Here is a 21,508-nt window from a genome sequence, read left to right on the forward strand (position 1 = left end):
TTTCAATGGCTTGGGGATCCTAATCAGTACTTTTTAAAAACAGGCACGGTGATTCTTAAAACACGGACAGCCGCGGGGCTGGTCAGCCGCACTTGGGGGGCTTGCTGGACACCAAGGGGAGCCTGCGGGCTGAGCCCGCAGCATCTAAACCGGGAGACAGGGCATCCGGGGCGCTCTCCTCAGCTCAGAGGCCGCCCGGGCAGGCGTGAGGCGCACCCTAACCTGTGCTTTTCTGTTCTGTGTTGCCGGGCCTTCTGCAGAAGGACGGCTCCACACAGAAGCGACCGATGGGCCGCGGACCTGCCCTCCGCCCGCACCGGGGTCTGAGTCCTGCCTCCCCGGGGCGGGGTCCCCACTGGGGGAGTCCAAGCCCCCCGCCCCGTGCTCTAGCTGGAGAGCAGCACCCACCCTCCAGCTGGGGACCCTCACTGGGGGCCCAGTAAGGGCCCGGCCCGGTCACGGCCCTTACCTACCTCCCAACCCAGGAGAGTGGGGAGCCCTGTGGATGGGGGCGTGCCCCATGCAGACTCCTGTCCGGGACGGGCTCCCAGAGAGGCCCAGGTGCACGCACGCACCGTACCGCCCCCGGTGCACACGCCACACATGCCACACACACCACACACCACCCACACATCACACACCGCACACACCACACACATATCACATACCGCACAGCACACACCGCACACACCGCACACCACACACCGCACACACAGCACACGCCACACACACCGCACACACTGCACAAGCCGCACACACTGCACACACCACACACGGTCAGCCGTCTCTCCCCTCTCACTGCGTCCTGAGCCCGAGTCGAGCCTCAGCTGCAGAGCTGAGAGTCTCCAGGCAATAGGTGGCCCTGCAGCCCCTGGGGAAAGCCTGCCGGGAAGCAGAGGGTCCTGGAAGGAGCCAGAGCACCCAGGACGGCCGCCGAAACCCAGCGCTCGGCGCCCTCGCACCCCCAGGAGGAACCCTCTCCACAGGGCATGGGGACTGGCCCCGGCCCCCCGGGGCCCGGCCACACTCCCGCTGCTGGAGCCCCGAGGCAGATGCCCCCAGCAGCAGCGGCCAGTCCTGACCTCAGCTCTCGGCCAGACTCAGCCAGCCAGGGGCCGCGGGGGGACAGCCAAGGCCGAGGGCAGGGGGCCGGGATCCCGAGGGACGGAGAGGCCCCTCCGCCAGCCACAGGGGCCCCTTGCGCCTCTGTCCTCGAGGTGCCGACTCCCTGTCATTGCCATCCGCACAGTGCATGCGTCACCGTCCTGGCTGGCGCCCCTTTTCAAGGGCCCTGTTTCTGGCCAGACCCCGGCTGACCCTGATGCCCCTGCTCCCCGGCTGAGGTTCCCACCCAGCCCCGAAGAAACCACCGAGAGGGGCCGAGGAGCCGAGTCCCTACCCGCAGGCCGGGCTTCCCGGGCAGACCGTCCTCTCCTCTGTCTCCGGGCGGCCCCTGCAAGGAAAGCAAAGCCACGGCCGCCGGTCACCGGGGCCGGCGGGGCGGGCCCAGGCCGCCGTGCGGGCCGGGACGGGGAGAACCGGCACGTTCAGCCCCATCACCCCGCGGGGCCTCGGTGACCGGCAGTAGCCGCTGACCACCCCAGGCCCCCGTTCCCTGGCTCTACTTCTGGTTTATTTCATAAAAACACAATCGAGTGTTTCCCCTGCTGAGAAGTGCAGAGTAAGGAAGACGTTCCACTCACATTTTTAAAATACAAAACGCAGAGTCGACCTTATCGTTTGTCTTAAAATATAAGAAGGGTGAAGAAAGTGTATGTGCCTGTAAAATTAAGTTAAATCCATACTTATTTTGCCATCAGAAGTTGAGTTTCTACGTCTGTTTATTGAAAAGGATGGCAAGTTTTCTCATAATATTCACGAGCTGCCTTTCAAAGACTGTTGACCTGCATACTGGGCTTACGTTTGTTATTAAAGTAATTAAGTTCATTTCTTAAAAATATGTGTTGCATCGTTGCTGTGCTTATTCACAGTCTGAAAGCTGAACTTGCTGCCCAATTTTTTGATTTTTAACCTCTGAGTCTTTCCTTAATGAGCCTACTATAATGATTCCCACCAGAATGTTTTTAAAATGAAAGTCTCTTATTATGTTAGCAAGAGTCTCTGAAAGTTTTTCCTCCTTGCATATAAAATAAACACATATTTCTAATGACAGTTCGAAAGCCCACGGCTTCCAAACCCTCCCCCAGTTACCTGAGGGGAGACAAAGAACCTGCCCGCACCCGACCTCGGAAGTCCAAACGCTCCTGAGTTCTGATCCGGGGCTTTGCAATCAGCTGAATTTAGAATTCCTCCACAGTCAAGATCTCTTTTCCTCTGCATTTTGGGCTTCCAACCTCGCGCCGCCCTGAGAACACCTACCTTGGGTCCTGGCGGGCCTGGGGGTCCGTTCAGCCCATCCTTGCCGGGCGGCCCCTGAGCCAGGAGGGGAAAACAGACGGCAGTGAGAGGTGCGGCGGGGAGCCTGGGCCTGGGCAGTTTGCAGCCCGGAGCTGCCTGGGCGCTGGTGCCGCAGCCACCAGTGCTCTGTGGTCCATGACCGGGGGCCCAACCGCCATGTGCCGCCCTACCGAACTCGCCTCCTCCCCCTCCCCTTTCCAGGGCCCGGGTCCCGCAGGCGGCCCCTGGCCTGGCCTTCCCCCCACCGGCAGACCAGAGAGAAGCCGCTGTCAGAAAACACTTCGAGGGCAGCCAGGCCTCCCCGAGGCCACCGAGGGGCCTAGGGCAGTTCAGGTCAGGACCACGAGCGCCAGGCCCCCAGGCCACACCTGCCGTCCGCGCTGGACACCGTTGCCGGGGAGGAAAGGGCGTGGGAGTCCCAGTCCCGGAGGTGGCCCTCGCTGGAAGGGCCGCGCTCCTGACAGGAAGCAAGGGGTCAGGGACAGAGGTGGGGGGCACTCACCGCCTGCCCGGGGTGCCCAGTCTTTCCGGGGAGGCCGATCTCTCCAGGTAAGCCCTGGGAAGGGAACCATACGCGGCTGTCAGTCCGGCCACTTCCAAGGTCCTGCCCGCCACCCTTCGAGGCCCGGCCCGGCCCCTGGCAGTGACGAGGACGCCGGGGGCTGGCTGTACCCCGGGGGCCTCTGGCCATCCCTAGTGCAAGCCACTGTGGAAGGCGGAGCTGTCACACCGCTCGAGTGGACAAGCCTAGGGCTCGTCTGGCCTGCGTTGGGGCAGCTGGTGGCACAGGTGGCACCTGGCACAGTGACTGCCAAGCGCGCCCCCCTGGCCCTCCCCACAGCAGCGCCTCCCCAACTGTAGCTGAAGTTGGGGGGAGCGGCAGTCAACCCCTGCACTGGCCGCCTTGTGTCCGGGAGCCCAGCCCCACGCTGCCAGCAGACACTCCCGTGGACAACCCCGGACGAATGCGCCTCCTCTGACCAGGCCCTCAAAGCAGCCCGAAGACGTGCCGCATGAGCTCAAGCTGTGTTTCCCATCCCTCAGGTGCAAGGGCTGGAGGGCGAGAGGCTGGGGCGGCCGCTCGGCGGCCTCATGTGTGCGTGCGTGCGTGCGTGCATGTGCAGAGGAAGACCTTTTCCGGGCCCCATGGGCCACAGGACCTCCATCTACGTGCCCAGGAGGAGAAAAAGCAGAGCCAGTCTTACCGGGGGGCCTCCAGGGCCTGGGGGACCGGGGACGCCAGGGGGTCCTGGGGGGCCCTGTAAAGAAAGAGCACAGGGTGTGTTACGTGCAGCAGCCTCCTGGCGGCACTGTCCTCTGAGAAAGGAGGAGGGGAGGGGACACAGGGACAGGGTGGGGCGTCAGCGTTATTTGTCATGTGTTATTTTTAAGCAATAAAAGAACAGGCAAACAGAGAAGACCTAAAGTAAAGTTTACACAATGCTAACGTATCACGTCGGGGTGATGGGAATGTAATTGTTACATTATCTAGTCTGCTTTATATTTTAACTGTTTGGGCGCTTAAAATAAATACGTATGTATGTGCATGTATGCTCACACACCCACAGCAGATTAATCCCCTGACAAAGATCTTCTAGATGGGCAGTTCCCAAACACGACCAGCATCGAGTCCCCAGGGTGAATGGCCGGGACCTGAGGTCGCAGGCCCTAAGCAGGTTCCAGGAGACGTAGCTCTGGCCTTAGTCGCTCAGCCCCCTCCCCTGATAGGTCCTCCTCCCTCGCCCCCCTTTTCCAGCGCCCCAGTCTCTGCAGCCCAGTCCCCCAGGCGGGGCAACAAACCACGCCCCCCTCCATACTCCAGGCCAGCACGACTGCGCTCATCTGACCCACGTGCCCGCGAAGGCCGGGGCCCCTTATGCTCCCTCTGCACCTCACTTCACACAGTGACCACCCCAGGGCCCGGCACAGAGCGGGGGTTCCCTCAATGTTTGCACAAAGTCAAAGGAATTCAACCGCGAGCCAGAGGGCTGTATCTTCAGAGAGAACAATATCACATCGCCACCAGAGGGCGGTAAATACTTAAAAATGGCAACAGCTGCAGCTTCTGCAGACAGTTCCCTTTCTCTCCCTCTGCGGGGGCATGCGAGCCCACGCTAGGCGCAGAAAAGGACCGGAACTTTTTGGTGGCTCTGAACCTGTTTCTCTGTAGCTCACTCAGTCCTGGAGGGTCTCTGGGGGCGGCATCTATTTTTGTCTGAACACATCTGCTTTGTGCTGGGGCCCCTGAGGATCCAGGCAGAGCTGGACAGTGGGTGGCCTGGGCAGGTACAAACGCAGGGTCCCCACAGTGGATAAGGGGGACAGGGACACCAAAGAAGGCCCCCGACCTCACCCCTGTTGTCATTCCACTGCACGCTGCCCACGGCTCTGCTCTCCCCTCCTGGCCAAGTAGCAGCCCCGCACCAAGCCCCCCTTCCAGAAGGATGTTCCAGGCACTGTTGTATGGCAAGCTGGCCTGTGAGGCTCTTGCTTCGGCAGGTGGTTCCGCCCTCCTCGCACCTCCAGGGTGGCTGCTGGCCCTGGGGCGTCCTGTCTGCTCCACAGAGGCTGGTCCAGGCGGTGGCCGCCCGGGCAGCTCAGCGCACCGGCCTCACGTGCCTCCTCCTCCCTCTCCTGCGGGCTGCTGCCCGCTGGCTCCAGGGCTCCACTGCAGGTCGGAGGGCACGGGTCTCTAGTCATCATCTCCTGGAAATGAAGCTCCCTGTGTGACAGTAATGCGGACTGAGGCCCAGAGAGGGTGAGGTCACACAGCCATCCTCTGCTGCGGGTCCCGAGGGGTCGGGCTCCTGAGGAGGCACCTGGAGAGCTGGTCATCAGCACAGGCACAGGTGCACGGTCCCGTCTGGTCCCTGAGACATGGGTCTGGGACACGTCCAAGGGGACGAGGGCTTGGGAGACACTCCCTGGGAACCGTGGGGAGCCACCAGGTCCGGAGTTACCTGGCCTGACCCACTCTACCTTCTGCCCCAACCGCTGGCAATTCTACAAGCACAGGGTGCCAGTAGGGACGCCTGAAGGGAAACAGAGCTCCTCACCACCCGGCATTTAGCGTCTGCTGGGCACGTAGCTCATGTTAGTCTTTGTGCTGAGGAAGAGCTGGAACTTGGAGGAAAATGAACAGACAGTGGACAAAGCTGCCAGTTGGAGGTGGTGGCTCTGGCCCCTTCCCCCTCCCCTCCCCGTCCTCTGCCACGTGACGTCTGCACTGCAGCCTGGGGACCTGGTCTCACCCCACAGGTCACGGCCTGCCCCACCCCTGAGCACGGCACCCTCCGGGGAGACCGCACACACAAGGGGAGGAACAGGCAGCGGGGGGGAACGCGGGCTGGGAGGCAGAGCAGCCTCGTGTCTCCCGCAGCCCCCGGCTCGCTGCTCCGCGCCCAGCAGGGCGCTGAGGACCGTCTGCCTGTGTGAAGCCGCGAGCTCAGGAACAGGTGCAAAGTCCCACACAGCGACTAGCCTGACAAGTGCGGCAGCCACTGACAGAGCGGGGAGCCACTGGCAGCAGGTGCTGACGCTGTCCCCGTGGAAGCCGCCCCCCGCAGGGGTCGCGGGCTAGGGGCAGGGAGGGGAGAGCTTCTCGCAAGTCCAGGTGGGAAGCTTGGAACTGTGTAGGGGGAGAGCCAACAGCAATCAGGACACGATTTCAGCCAGCCGGCCCCCTGGGGCCCTCGGCCGCCCCTGCCTCCTGACGGCCACGCAGAGCCCGCCACCCCGTGCCGGGCGGACCTCGGCTCTGGCCCAGCCCCCGCAGCCCTCACACAGGAGCCCCGACGCGTGGGCGAGTGCGGGCGACTGGCATTTCCTGGAGGTAACGGAAATCTAGGCTTCGAGGCATATTCTTTTATTTTTTTTTGAAAAAAATCCATTTTGGCAACTATTTTGAACATTTAAAAACAGCAGCAAAAGCAGCTGCACCAACCACATAAAGGACCCATGTGGGCCGACAAAGGGGCTCCCGTTTGCAGCCCACGGGCGAGAGCTTTCAGTCGCTCGCTGAAATGGGCAAACTGCCGGCGGGTGCAGGAGACGGGCCCACTCAGAGGGCGACCTGCGCCGGTCCCTGACCAAGGACAAAATGCCAAGATGCTAGTCCAGCGTTCGAAGGAAAGAAGATAAATTAGAAAGGTATTTTAAACTAAAAGTGAGGGACTAGTAATATCATTATTAGTGCTAGCAATGATGGCATGAGGAGATGAAAACATCTGGTTTAAGGTGGTCTGGGCCAGATGCTGGGTCACCCCATGCTATCAGAAGGGGCGTCTCCTCCCAGCTCCTCAGTCCCCCCGAAAGTTGGGGCGCACCCCTCATCACTGTGGCGGGGACTAACGAAGGGGTGGGAGCCGGCCCAGCGTGCAGGAGGCTTTCCCGAACGTGACTGCACTCTCCTCTCTTATAACAAAGTTAAATTGCCAATCAACCTATTTATTAATGAGAGTGACAAATTTGCCAATAGACCTGAATGTCAACAACAAAATGACTGTTTTAATTATTACTAATGACGACAGCTAAGTAATGAATGACTCTACGTATTAATTAACCAATCTCTGGAATCACTAATGAAACAATATTTGATCTTCCTAATGCGATAGTGACCCAACAGCTATTTAATGTGATTAGGAATTATAATGATGATGCATAAATGACCAATTAACCTAATTATCATCAATAAATGAATGGCAAATAGTTATTCCTAACAGCCACCTGGTTCTAATCGGAACAGATTAGCATGAGGCCGGAGAACGTGAAGATGCACGAACCAACACACGAATGAGCGTGGCGGCCACACTCCCCGGGTGCTTGGGAAACAGTTGCTTTCGGGGGAAGCCGCTCATCCTGTGAGCCCCCCCTCACACCGCGGCCCCCTGAGCGTGACCCTCACTGCCCCCCACCCCCAGCGGGCTGCTCCGCGGTGCTCCAGGCCTGCGCGCCCACCCCGCCCTCCAGGGCTGGTCCCTCGCTGGGCGGGGCTGCCACCCCTTCAAGGGACTTCTGTCCATCTGTCCAGACAGCAGCGCCCAGCAGCTCTGCCTTGGCAAATGCTCGGCCAGACGTGACACAGACGTCCGTTTTTCCTGAAGGGCCACCAGGAGCGGGCGCCACCACCTACAACATCGTGAACATGCACATTTTACTCTAAAACATCCTGGCTGCGAGAGTTCTCAACTTCAAGAAGCGGCGCCCAAACCGCCTCCCAGGCCGCCAGCAGCCCTGGGGCTTCCTGCACGTGCGGCTAACGCAGCCCTGAACGCGCTTCTTTAGACTTTAAATGGGACAAGCACACCTTTCTCACAGGTGGTTACAAAGAGGAGACGTGATTATGTATGAACAATAAAGTGGCGGCAGCGGAAACAAAAGATGCATATCTCCCTTCCCTCCTCTCGTCCCTTAGATCCTGAGGCAACAGAAGCACCCGGGTCGCCTCTGGGCCCCCGAGGGAGGCCGGGCACCCCTCCCCCAGCGCTGCAGTCTTTGGACCATCCGGCTCCACCTCCATCCCCTCCTTCCCCACGGACGTACAGCTCCCCAGGCATGGGTAGCGCTCTCACATGCTACATCCCAGGGCTGATGGTACTTACTAAATACTTGTTCAATCAGTGAATCAATGAAACGCATGGATGGCCAGTGGGGAAATCCTTGGCCAGGCCCAGGAAGGGTGGGGGTGCAGGCGAGTCGGGAAGAGCAAATTAGAGATGGACAGACACCCACCATACTAGCGCATGCCTGTCAGCTCAGGCGTGGTCAGCTGGGACACAGCTTCGGGCCATCGGGAAGGGATCTGGTTCAGGGCGCCAAGTGGGACACTCTACAAACTGTCTATCGCCTGGTTCTGAACCACTGAGATCCCTGTAGATAACGGGGTGCCCTATTCCTGGCAAAGTCCCTGCCGACAAAAGCCTGACCATATTATAACTACAGCGTCCAGCTCTGTGCCTGGCGCTCCGCAAGCATTTGCTGAATGGGAATGACCTCAAAAGTCAAACTGAAAGAAAGGAATATACGAGGTCTGTCTGGAAAAAAAAGTCCAGCCATTGTTAATATAACGAGAACTGTTTGCACAATATAGACAGAACCTGGTGGAAGCCAAGGAGAGTGGACTGGGATGCACGTGTGTGAACAATGACGACTTCACTGTACTAGTCAGTGGGGGCTGTAGATGCTGTTGAATGAGCCTGTGTACTGTGTGGCTGTCGCATTCAAAATGACTGAGCGAATAGAGCAGCAAATCTGCATCCAATTTTGCATCTATGGGGTCTTGCCCTTCATCTGTGGAATGGGGATGGTGATCCTGAGCCTGGCGGGGTGGCCGGGGGCTCACAGGGGACCACTGCCGACAGCACATGTAGGAGGGTGGGGCGCAGGGAGCAGGGCAAAGCACGGGGTCCAAGGATTTACACCGGAGCTCAGCCTGAAAGAGGGGTGCCCGTCAGAGGAAGAAAGCGGGAGACAGCACCTGCCTGGGAAGGGAGGCCTTTGCAATCGGAGCCCCACCTCCATCATTGTACACATGGGGACACTGGGGGGTCCCAAGTCACAGTGTGTCCGAGGTCAGACTGAGACCAGAACACAAGTCCCTTGGCTCTACTATCATGGCTGCCCTTCTGAGCGTTCCGGCCCCCGTGGCCGAGCCCCTCCCAACTCTGAAATCTTTGCCCAGCCACAACCCCCGCACCTTGGTGCTGTGAGCCCCAGCCTCACCGCGGGCCTGTCCACACCTGCACACAAGCTGCTAACTGGCCCTGCCAGGTACCGGCTCAGCCTGGCTCGCTGCGCGCTGTGCGTCCCTGGACGCCGGTCCTGGCGCCCCGCCCCGCGTCCCTGCCATCTCTCTCTCTCACGCCCCCGGCGACCACCCATCTGCCCTGCCCTGGCCCTGCCTTCCTCCAGGAGGCCCACAGTGGGCGTCCTCCCTGCACAGGAGCGGACAGACAGGGGGCGTGGGATGACGGGAGTATGAATGGCCTTGCGCGCATTCTTCTCAATGCTCTGAGGAGGTGGCCACAGGAGATTCTGGTTACCAGCCAGGGACTGCTACCCGCGCATTCACTGAGACAGAGAGAACCGCGCTTCTGCGGGAGGCAGCGGTTACCTGTGGCCCCGGCGATCCAGGCGTTCCGGGCGGGCCCGCTTCGCCCTTCTTCCCCTGAGTGCAGAAAAAGACAGAGTTAGCAGGCAGGAAATGGCGGACTTCATTTCTCCATCTCGATGACCAGACGGTCCCCTGGGAGGCCCTGCAGCGAGGCAGCGTGGGATCGGGTCCAGGCTCGGCCGTGGGGTCAGGAGTCCAACTCTGGATCCCAGCCCTGCTTCTCAGGTGATTTTGGTCACACACAGCCCCAAATTCAAAGGGACCAGAAACAGATACCTGAGGAGACGTCCTTTTTGTCCTATCCTCAGCCACTCAGCTCCTTTCCTTGAAGGCGACTAATGCTACCAGGTAGTGCACCTTCCCAGAGGCATTTTCTGCGTAGGTGAGCTACACACATGTACCCACACACACACCCCCACACACCACATGCCACCACATATACATACCCCCGCATGCCCCCCACACACACACGCACCACACACATACACCCACGCAGTGGGCTCCCGAGCCATGACGACAGGGAGGGACAGCAGGGAGAGGTTAGACAGGAGCGAGGTAAGGAAGAAAAGACACACCATGGCCGTCTATCTCCTGACTTGCGGAGAGACCATGTGGTCTGATCTAGAACGGTCTCGCTCCACAGTCCGAGCCGAGTAACACGTCAGCCTGGACAGCGCAGTGAGGTCCAGGCCAGAAGGAGTTTCCTGAGGTGTCAGGGAAAACTCAAAACATGGTGTCACACACACCTTCCGTCGCAGGCCCAGCCCTGGGGGTGTTCCATCCCTGCTCCACCCCCAGCCGCTCTGATTAGCGCCAACACTGGGGAGCTGACCACAGAGAGCTGAGAGCTCCCGCCACCCTCTCCCCAGGAAAGGAAGCTGGACATCGTCAACGTCCTATCTAGACAGACCCCCACCCCAGGCTTCTAGGACACTCCACAGAGCGTCACCAGCTATGTACACAATAACGAAACCCTTCTCCCTCAAGGTCAGGGGAACAGGCTGGTGAAGCATCAGGATCCAGAACCCGGGCCGCAAGGTGACCATCTGGGGGAAGGCTGAGTGAAGCGGGCGGCCAGGACACGGAGCGGGAGGTAGGAAAGGATCAGAAGGAGGAAGAAGGGGTGCGAAGGTCAGAGCTGTGACGGAGCAGAACTACTCATTAAATGTCACCTGGATTGGGGACATATGGGCTTCCCTCTCTCACGTGATCCAGCTACCTTCGGAGGGTCCTGTGGGGCCTCAGCGGCTCCCTGCTTCGCGGGCTGGTGCGGGATCTTATGTAATGACAGTACCGACACTCCCCGAGCCCGCAGATGGTAAGCAAAGCTGTGGAAGGCGCGGCGTCGGAGGAGAGGCGGGGGGAAAGGCGGACATGCCAGGAACAGCACCCAGAGGAGCGGACACCCCTAGCTTCAGTGTTTCGATGACGAGATGGCCAGAGCACAGAGAGAGAAAAGACTCAGTCCTCTGTGACCGCAGTGATGTCGTGAGGCAGCCCCGTCCCCAGGAGAAGCATCAGCCGGCTCGGCGTCCCCCAGAGAGGGAGCGGCGTAGCACCTCTGGCCGGCCTGCGGCCACAGCCGCGGGAGCGTGCCCCGCCTGCGCGCCCAGGTCTTCCCCTTTGGACTTTTCTGGGCCAACCTGTGCCAGCAGGCTATCCTCCCGGAAGGGCGAAAGCAACCGTCCACGTCCCTGTCCACCGCTCAGAGTCAGGGGCGGTCCTCATGTAGCAGACGTGCCCTCTGAGCTGTTCTGGCAGGACTCCGGAGCCCGGCCCATGCCGTCCTCCCCGAAGCAGCCACCCCAGGGCGCTGCCTGGACCGGCCGCCAGGATCCCGGCCTCTGCGGCTCCGCCCACACTGCTGCCCCCGTCTGGAACCCTCCCCCCAGCTCAGCGCGTCACCGTCACCCCTCGGGCCAGTGCCTCCTCTGCAGGAAGCCCCAGTTCTCAGGAGGGATAACCGCACAATATGGCAAACACACACCCGAGACGTAAATTCCCTGGTGTTTCTGAGAGCGAAAGAGTTGGACCTGCCCGGGGTGGGGTGGGGGCTCTGAGTGAGCGGTCCCAAGGGCTTGGCCACTGGCTGCGATCGAAGGCGTTCACAGGGCTCTCTCCCCAGCCCTGTCCTCTGCAGCTCGGGAGGAAGAAGGGAGCCCCAAACGAAGGTAGGTGGGGAGGGGCGCCGCGCAACTTGCTGAGTCTTAGTCTCCTCATGTGGAAAATTATAATCATTGTAATTATCTGAAAAGAGAGCTGTGGAGGAAATAATTCAGCATTTGAGAAAGGGATTTATAAAGCATAATAAAGTATCATGCAAATGTAACAACAGGTAATTATGAGGATGAGGAGGAAGATGGTGGTGGTGATAATGAAGAAATGAAAACAGCAGGATTCTAGCTCCTTCGAATTTCCAACGTCAGTGAGAGACCACGTGTCAAACAGATCTGGTTTCACAACTGCTACCTCCTAGCAATGCTGTGGAGGCCAAAGGAGATAATGCTCACAGAGCCCTTAGCACAGGATCGGACACTAAGGAATGTAATACGGAGGTGGCAGTGATGATGGTGGAGATGGTGGCGATGACGGTGGTGATGGTGGTGATGGTGGTGGTGGTGGTGGTGATGGTGGTGATGGTGATGGTGGTGATGGTGATGGTGGTGGTGATGGTGGTGGTGGTGGTGGTGATGGTGGTGGTGGTGGTGGTGATGGTGGTGGTGGTGGTGGTGATGGTGATGGTGGTGATGGTGGTGGTGATGGTGGTGATGGTGGTGGTGGTGGTGGTGGTGGTGATGGTGATGGTGGTGATGGTGGTGGTGATGGTGGTGATGGTGGTGGTGGTGGTGGTGGTGGTGATGGTGATGGTGGTGATGGTGGTGGTGATGGTGGTGGTGATGGTGGTGGTGGTGATGGTGGTGGTGATGGTGGTGGTGATGGTGGTGATGGTGATGGTGGTGGTGGTGATGGTGGTGGTGATGGTGGTGGTGGTGGTGGTGATGGTGGTGATGGTGGTGATGGTGGTGGTGGTGGTGATGGTGGTGGTGATGGTGGTGGTGGTGGTGGTGATGGTGGTGATGGTGGTGGTGGTGGTGGTGGTGGTGGTGATGGTGGTGGTGATGGTGATGGTGGTGATGGTGGTGGTGATGGTGGTGATGGTGGTGGTGGTGGTGATGGTGGTGATGGTGGTGATGGTGGTGGTGATGGTGGTGATGGTGGTGGTGGTGGTGGTGATGGTGGTGGTGGTGGTGATGGTGGTGATGGTGGTGGTGATGGTGGTGGTGGTGGTGATGGTGGTGATGGTGGTGATGGTGGTGATGGTGGTGGTGATGGTGGTGATGGTGGTGGTGGTGGTGGTGGTGGTGATGGTGGTGGTGATGGTGGTGATGGTGGTGGTGGTGGTGGTGATGGTGGTGGTGGTGGTGATGGTGGTGATGGTGGTGGTGATGGTGGTGATGGTGGTGATGGTGGTGATGGTGGTGGTGATGGTGGTGGTGATGGTGATGGTGGTGGTGGTGGTGATGGTGGTGGTGGTGGTGGTGATGGTGGTGATGGTGGTGATGGTGGTGGTGATGGTGGTGATGGTGGTGATGGTGGTGATGGTGGTGGTGATGGTGGTGGTGATGGTGATGGTGGTGGTGGTGATGGTGGTGGTGATGGTGGTGATGGTGATGATGGTGATGGTGGTGGTGGTGGTGGTGGTGGTGGTGGTGGTGGTGGTGGTGATGGTGAAGGTGGTGGTGGTGGTGATGGTGGTGGTGGTGGTGGTGGTGGTGGTGGTGATGGTGGTGGTGGTGGTGGTGATGGTGGTGATGGTGGTGGTGGTGGTGGTGGTGGTGATGGTGATGGTGGTGATGGTGGTGGTGATGGTGGTGATGGTGGTGATGGTGGTGGTGGTGGTGGTGATGGTGGTGATGGTGGTGGTGATGGTGGTGATGGTGGTGATGGTGGTGGTGATGGTGGTGATGGTAGTGATGGTGGTGGTGGTGGTGATGGTGGTGATGGTGGTGATGGTGGTGGTGATGGTGGTGGTGATGGTGATGGTGGTGGTGGTGGTGGTGGTGGTGGTGATGGTGATGGTGGTGGTGATGGTGATGGTGGTGGTGGTGATGGTGGTGGTGGTGGTGGTGATGGTGGTGGTGGTGGTGGTGATGGTGATGGTGGTGATGGTGGTGATGGTGGTGATGGTGGTGGTGGTGATGGTGGTGGTGGTGATGGTGGTGGTGGTGGTGATGGTGATGGTGGTGGTGATGGTGGTGATGGTGGTGGTGGTGATGGTGGTGGTGATGGTGGGGGTGATGGTGGTGGTGGTGGTGGTGGTGATGGTGATGGTGGTGGTGATGGTGGTGATGGTGGTGGTGATGGTGGTGATGGTGGTGGTGGTGATGGTGATGGTGGTGGTGATGGTGGTGATGGTGGTGGTGGTGGTGGTGGTGGTGATGGTGATGGTGGTGGTGATGGTGGTGATGGTGGTGGTGATGGTGATGGTGGTGGTGATGGTGGTGATGGTGGTGGTGATGGTGGTGATGGTGGTGGTGATGGTGGTGATGGTGGTGGTGATGGTGGTGATGGTGATGATGGTGGTGGTGTTGGTGGTGGTGGTGGTGATGGTGGTGGTGATGGTGGTGATGGTGATGATGGTGATGGTGGTGGTGGTGGTGGTGGTGATGGTGGTGGTGATGGTGGTGATGGTGGTGATGGAGATGATGGTGGTGGTGGTGATGGTGGTGGTGATGGTGGTGGTGATGGTGGTGATGGTGATGATGGTGATGGTGGTGGTGGTGATGGTGGTGGTGATGGTGGTGATGGTGATGATGGTGATGGTGGTGGTGGTGATGGTGGTGGTGATGGTGGTGGTGGTGGTGGTGATGAAGGTGATGGTGGTGATGAAGGTGGTGGTGGTGATGGTGGTGATGGGGATGGTGATGGTGAAGGTGATGGGGCTGGTGATGGTGAAAGTGGTGGTGGTGGTGATGGTGGTGATGGTGATGGTGGTGGTGAAGAAGGTAGCTGTAGTAGTGGATGTAGCGGCGGCCATGTAACCTCTGCATTTTGGATGTATGACTGGCTGTGGGGATTTGAGAAGTGCTGACCAGAGCAAGTTTTGCAGCAACAAAGACTAATTTACGAACAATAAGCCTACTCCTTGTCATTTTTCTTGCTACCCAACACCGTAACTGAGGGAGTGTTTGTCTTTTATCCTGAGGGCAGATCATTCAAGCCGCTCTGAAAGCCCGGATGCGGAGCGGGCCAACATTTCCCGCACAGACCGTCTGCCACAGCGGAGAGGGCCCGCAAACCCAGAACAGTAGCTCCTTCCCAGCCAGCGCGGGCAAACACGGCCACGTGAGGGCCGCTAACAGATGAAAAAGATTGCTTGTGCAAGGGATTCTAATGTGTGCCGTATGGTCTTTCGCTCAGTTCCGGTCCTCCATGCCTCCAAATGTCAAACGTGATTACATTCTACCAGTCAGAGCCAGAACCAGGCGCTATCCTCGCATGAACCCTGGCCTCCGGCCACGGAATGAATCAAACAGTAGCCTGCGATCCAAACGATGCTGTTACCATCTGGCAGCACAGGAAAAGGCAAGGAAAAAGGCTTCAAAAATTGTAAAGTGAAACAAATTCAACCCAGGCTGCCACTGACAAAAGACCGCCCGTGTTCCTCTCGCTGAATGTACGAGAAGTCAGCACCGAGGGGCCTGGAGGCTTTCGGCAAGGTGAGACCCTCAGCTCCAACAGCAGCAGTCCAAGATGAAAGCCACGGGTGTTCAACCCACCCCACAGAACAGGCACCGCCACCACCAAGGGGTCCCGGTCCCTCCCAGGCATCCACAACACTGACTTTTAGCGTCCAGTTCAGGATTCTGGCGTTATGTGGACACACACACACACACACACACACACACACACACGTCATCCTGCCGCAAAAACAGTAAAGGTTTGGAGCCGGGCAGACCTGAGAGCCAGGCCTTGGCCCACCATTTATAACCTGTGTGAAGAGGGCGACTCAACTTATACCTTTAAGCCTTGGTTTTCTCCCTTGCAGAAGAGCTTAACACCGCATCCCTCCTGAGACCCTGGCGCAAAGTGAGAAACACGAGCGCCAACAGCTCCTAGCTGAGAGCCTGCTGACCGTCCTTGTATTTCCTCTCAGCCTCCTGTGAGCTCTACACCGATGCAGGGAGAATTCATTCTTTAAAATATGTTTAAAGTGGCTAACACGGTCAGCTGCACGAGGAGGCACTTGGGGGTCACGCTGTTTTTAGAAAGAAGGGGAACATCATATCTGATAGAGACGACAACAGTTCTCACCTATTGAAGAGAGAAGGAAAACCAGAAGACACGGAGAAAATGATCAAAGGAACCAGAAAGACTGTCATTGGCTTGTGGGAAGGGCAGTGGCAGAGGCCCGGCGGGCTGTCAGCAGGCAGGTCAGCTCGTCCTTCTGGACATTACGTTGCTCACTGCCGGGGTCAGGCACCCCTTCCGCTGCGGCGGTCCCATAGTGTAGCTATTCCAAACCGTACATTGAGTTTAAGTGCCTGACAACATAGAATTCTCTTAAACAAAAATATTTTTTCTTTCTTGTCTCAAGAGGAGGAAAGATGATGTCTGGGCCGACTGAGGTGGGACTCAGCACCACGGAGCAAGGTCAAGGCAGAGCGAAAGCAAAGGTGCAGAAGAGACCAAGTTCTCATCTTTAAAACTGGACACTCCGTGTCGGAGGCCAGAGCCCGGGCGCCCGATGCCAGGCCTGGTCCGAGCCTCTCCACCGCCCAGTGGGTCGGCCGCCCGGGGAGCAGCCTTCGCACGTGCCTCGCGCACACTCGCAGCTACCTGTGCCAGGTGCTACATATAGAGACTATAAAGTTACGCATATTTATGTATTTTATGTTTATATGCTGTGTGCCTATATAAAATATGTACGTGTGGTGAGCGTGAGGCCCTCTTCTGGGTTCTCACGGACTCACGGTCTCGCGGAGAAAACAACTAAACGAAACACATTCCCAGACAGGCAGCCCACCAGGCGAGCCCTCGGCAGGAAGTTGAAACGGGCTGCCATGAGAGCGACAGGACGCGTGGTTTTGGGGAGGATGAGTAGGGCGTGACTGGATTTGGGGTGAAAGATCAACCTCCCGGAAGCTGGTGAGACGTCCAGTGCTCAGTGGCCTGAGCCAGGCTGGTTCCACTTTGGAACAGGCGTGTTTAGATGCCACCACAGCACCGCCCACCTCAGCTGCGCCTCCTGCTCAGACCAGCAGGAGGGCAGGGGAGCCTCCCAAGGAGAAGGGCAGCGCCTTCCCTTCCCCTCCTGGCACCACTGCCTGACACCGTCCAGCAGGGGGCGGCATGCAGCTCCCAAGGCTCCGCCACAGGCCCCGAGGGGGCTGGCTCTGACCCTCCCCGTTCACCGCGTTGCGGCAGAAGAACACCAGCTTGTCCCACTGCATGCGTTGACCTGGCCAGGGGTCACCCTGTCTGCCTGCAGCTAACCTTGAACACAAAGGGCCCACACCCCTCCCCCAACCCGGTGTTTCAGCCTCAACTCGCAACTCCCGGGTCCCCACCACCACTTGCGGTAGCCTGGCCTCTGCCGTTGCTACAGCCCGAGCGCGTGCAGCGACAGGAAGGAGCTCTGTTTCAACTGAAGCGATGGGGAGGAAAAGGCAGGTCGCGTGAGGGAAGGAAGGAGAGAGGCGCTTCTTCAGTTGGACGCTCTCTCTCAGCTCCCCGACTCTGCTGGAGGCTCAGGGCCTGGGACGCAGTGGCCCTGGGCCCACAGGAACGGCGGTCAGCCCGGCCTCCCCGCCCCAGCTCGGCTGCCCCACCGGTGCGGCCACTGAACCAGCGAATGCCACGGGGTAAAGCAACGCCCAAGTCAGGGCACCCGCAGTGACACCTGGAGAGCCGGGGTCCCTGCACACACACTCGGTCATCGTCCTCCATTCGCTGGGGGAGGCAGGAGGAGAGAAGATGCCCCTGTGCCCCGGGGGTACCCCTGTCATCGCCCTGCCCGGTGACTCCGGGCTCACTGGGTCCTTCAGGCCGCGAGCTCTGCCTCTGTCGCGGGTCCCACCTCCTGACCCAGCCAGCGCTGCTCGGGGCCACCACCCTCCCCGTTTGGCCACAGCGGTCATCTCCGAACGGAGTCCATTCTCAGCACGGCGACCACAGAGAGGCACTGAGCGTGTGAGCCAGGCCGCTCCCGCGCCCCAGATCCTGCCGCAACCCGGCTGCCCCCAGAAGTGCGTGCGGCAGCCAGGGGAAGTCGGGACACAGGATGGACATACGATAAAACGTCTTCATAGGTTTAAGGGAGATGACGGTACCGGGGTTTCGTTTCTTTTCCATCTCCTTTTCTCTGAGAGACACGTGAGGAAACGTCCAGAGACAGGGGTGCGATGCTCCAGCCGAACCCCGTGCAGGGCGGACGTCGGCGCCGGTGTAAATGACGCAGCCTGGCCGGTGACTTGATAGCGTTGAAATGGGTTTGGGGTCTATGGGGGCTCGTTTCACTATTTTCCCTGATTCTGTGTGTGTTTAGTTCTTTCATAACACTCACTAGCCCCCCGAGTCACCCCCAGCAGAAGCCCCAGTCCTCTGCGGGGCCCGCGAGGCCCCACATGAGCGGGCTCCCCGTCTCCCTGACACCGGCTCCTCCTGTGGGCCCCTCACTCACTGCGGCCGTGAGGCCTCTGAGCGCAGACACGCCCGGCACGCGCTGCCCCGGACCTCCGCTCGCGCTGCCCTCCCCCGACCCCAGGCCCGCGGAGCTGCTCCCCAGCGCGGCTTGTCCGGCTCCCTCGCCTCCCGAGAACCTGCTCAGATGTGACTTTCTCAGCGGGGGCATCGCACGCTGTCCAAACGCCAATGGGTACGGTCACACCTTGCCTGCCAGGTGCAAACACCGCGAGGCAGGGACCTTTATTCTCCCCGGAGGGTCCCTCTTCCACAGAACAATGCCTGGGGCCCAGCAAACGCCAAAGACACATGTGCTGAATGGATGAAATTGTGGAAGGAAGGAAAGGGGAGAAGAGAGCGGGCAGGGGAGGGACAAGGGCTGGGAGAAGAAAAATGGCAAAGACAGGAGAGAGAGACAAAAAAGAGAAGGACGGGGTCACCCGGGGCCCCCGTGTGAAGTGGGCAGAGCTGCACCAAAGCTGTGTCCACGCCTTGCATTTGCGAACTGAGGGTCCAGACAAGCACTGAGGGCCCTAAGGCGGGACGCCGCCCCCCCTCCGGGGCGCTTCCTGCATCCGAGGTCCTCCCTGCAGCACCCCCAGCGGTTCCCACAGGTGCCTGTCACTTCCCAAGACCACCCCTGACGCCCCCTCTTCCCAGCCCCGCTCCCTCTCTCAGTGCCGTCCCCTCAGGCGAGACCCCTGTCTCCTCTGGGCACCCACTGTCCCCAAGGCTGTGAGCCTGTGCAGGCTGAGACCTTCACGTCCTCGGAGACCCCGGAAGCACTTCCCAAGTGCCGGCGCCTCGTGAGCACCACCGGGCTTTGTTGACCGACAGACACGTGGAAGGAGTCGGGGAGGGAAGAGGCCAGGCTGCGGAGACAGCCCTGAGTCGCCACCCCGGCGGCCGCCGGGTCCTCTCCGCGGGCCTGCCCTTCCCCGGTGGGAGGAGGATGGCCAGCGCTCTCCTGGGAGCCAGCAGCTCAGTAAACACAGCCCCTCTCTGTCCTCCCGCTGTCCCCTGGCCCTGGTGGCTCCTCCGGGTCTGCCTGCCCCCCAGGTCCCCAGCCTCCGTGCGTTTCCCTGGGGCCCTGGCGAGGGTCAGGGTCGGACACTGCACGGCGGCTGGAACCACTCCCAGGAATAAAGGGTGTTGCTGGGGGTGACAACAGCCACCCCTGCGGAACCCATGAGCACTTTTGCGGGGGCGAGAAGTCACGAGCAAGGAGGCGTGGGCCTCGACAAGCCAGCTCCAAGCAAGACGGGTCCCCCCCACAGATGAGACTCACCTGGGTACAGACATCGATCAAAGAGCCCCTCCCAGTCACCCCCGCATCAGCATACCGCCCATTCTCCCCGCCGCCGGCGCCTGAGCATGCTGGGAGAACGGGAGCTGCCCCAGCTGCCCCATCTCGCTGCTCCCTCCCCCCGTCAGGCCCCACGGAGGGTGGGGGGAATGAGCTTTCCGTTGCAACAAAGTCAGCTGGCTCACAGAGACCCGGGGACTTCCCGGGTGACACAGCGGCTGAGAAGTGGACAGCGGCGTGTCCCTGCAAAGCCCACGGCCCCTGCACTACCCTGAAGAGGGGGCAACCTGGCCTTGACCCATCTGCCTGGCAGGGAAACGGAGGCCAGGGCTGGGGACGCTGAATGGGAGGCGACGCAGTCAAGGTCTCCTGGTGGGTCACGTGGCTTCCGCCCTCCCTCCCAGCCCTCCTTTGCGACACCGTTCCCGCCCCAGCTCGCTTCAAAGCCCTCTCAGGATCAAGGTGGTTCTGGGAGGCAGAGGTGTTTGGGACCCAAGGACAGTTCACTGGTGGGTCAGGGCAGGCGGACTCCATGCTGAGCCACGAGGCAGGGCACCCCTTTCAGAGCCGAGGATGTAAAATGTGACCAGAGAGAGGATCCAGTTGCCTTAGAATAATCCAGAGCTAATCCGTGACACCATCCATGGATCCCCAGGCCAAGAGAGGCCGTGCATGGGGCTGGCCAGCCTCTGTTAGAAACTTGGACCCCCGTTTCCACCCGCCGGCCGGCGGTCACCTGGCCCCCGAACCTAACCTTCCAGGGCAGGGAGCTCGCTGCCCAGGGCTGCCCGTCATCCTCGCGTGGCTGTGCCCTGGGCAGTTCTCCACATGACCTAGGAAAAGGTGCTGCGCGCGGAAGGCCAGCCGATGGGGACTTGAGTCCCCCCCTGCGCCAGGCACCCTGCTGAGGGCTGGGGACGCAGAGCTGGGGCCCGGTCCCCGTCTGCGGCGGGGACGCCAAAGGGGACGCCTAACCCAGGGGTGCTTCTACGCCCGTCTGTCACATGACCTTAAAGCACAACACCCCACACAACACGTGACCTCATGTCAGGGGCTGTGCTCACGAGTCAGGTACAGGAGGTGCACACAGTCTAGATAAGATGGGGGGAAATACGATTCAGTTACACGGGGGACCGTGAGACCATGTGATGCTCCGTAATCACGCGGGTGTTTAGAATAAAGTCGCTAATAGCCTGCTGGCAGCCTTCTACCCTTTTGCCACCCAGTTTTCTCATTCTTTCCTCAAAACTTAGCTCCAGCGTCACCTCTCCCAGGAGCCCTGGCTGCTGCCTGGTTGGGTCGGTCAGGCGCCCCTCGTCCGTGCTCTCTCGGCATCGGGCTCCCTTCTGCGGGGGCTCTGCTCACATGCGGGCAGACAACAAAGTCACTCCACTCTCCCCAGGACCCGAGGCACAGCTGAACACACGGGAGGCCCGAAGCCACCCACACACGTCTGACGGACGCAATCTAACCTTCAGTCTACTCATTTCCACGCACCGGCTGGCTTCTCGTCCTGTCTGAGCTGCTGAAATGGGGCCAGAATGGGTGAGCCGGGCGTAGAAGGGATGACAGTTTACTTACCCGGAGCCCGTGCAAACCGGGAGGTCCGTCCTTGCCTTCTGGACCCATAAGACCCTTCCGGAGGGGAGAGAGAACAGAAAGAGACACTGGTAAATCCAGGGTTCGACACCCCAGGCTCCGCTCGGCCCCCGCTCTCCCTGGGTAAGGAAACGCTGGCCCATTCCAATGGGGAGGCTAGAAGGTCAGGTGGGAAAACACATCCCATTCCCTCCAACCTATAAAACTTTAAACCATGGGCATCCATCTGACTGCATCCAAGATGCAGGGAACACTGCGCCCACTTTAAAGATGAGGAGTGAGGATCCAATGCCTTGCATTAGTGCTTTGCGTGAACTGCACAGAAAAGCAGTGTCTGGAGCCCACGTGCCTCAGCGCTGAGCCCCCTACCCTTCTCCCGGCTCAGCGAG

At 59.8% G+C, this 21,508-nt stretch overlaps 1 protein-coding gene across 1 annotated transcript in view; it reads right to left on the reverse strand.

The window, feature by feature from the left end:
* The window catches only part of COL22A1 (collagen type XXII alpha 1 chain), a 167,159-nt gene that overhangs the window by 72,442 nt on the left and 73,209 nt on the right, over positions 1 to 21,508 (reverse strand). Inside the window, exons 21-26 of the mRNA XM_054590689.1 lie at positions 21,102 to 21,155; positions 9,530 to 9,583; positions 3,624 to 3,677; positions 2,921 to 2,974; positions 2,380 to 2,433; positions 1,400 to 1,453 (exon numbers count right to left, since the gene is read on the reverse strand). Coding sequence (XP_054446664.1) covers positions 1,400 to 1,453; positions 2,380 to 2,433; positions 2,921 to 2,974; positions 3,624 to 3,677; positions 9,530 to 9,583; positions 21,102 to 21,155 — 324 coding nt within the window. The remainder of the gene's footprint in view (positions 1 to 1,399; positions 1,454 to 2,379; positions 2,434 to 2,920; positions 2,975 to 3,623; positions 3,678 to 9,529; positions 9,584 to 21,101; positions 21,156 to 21,508) is intronic.

Source organism: Pteronotus mesoamericanus, unplaced genomic scaffold, assembly GCF_021234165.1.
Source record: "Pteronotus mesoamericanus isolate MK-2021 breed Mesoamerican mustached bat unplaced genomic scaffold, CSHL_Meso_final scaffold_174, whole genome shotgun sequence".
NCBI classification, from domain to species: Eukaryota; Metazoa; Chordata; class Mammalia; order Chiroptera; family Mormoopidae; genus Pteronotus; species Pteronotus mesoamericanus.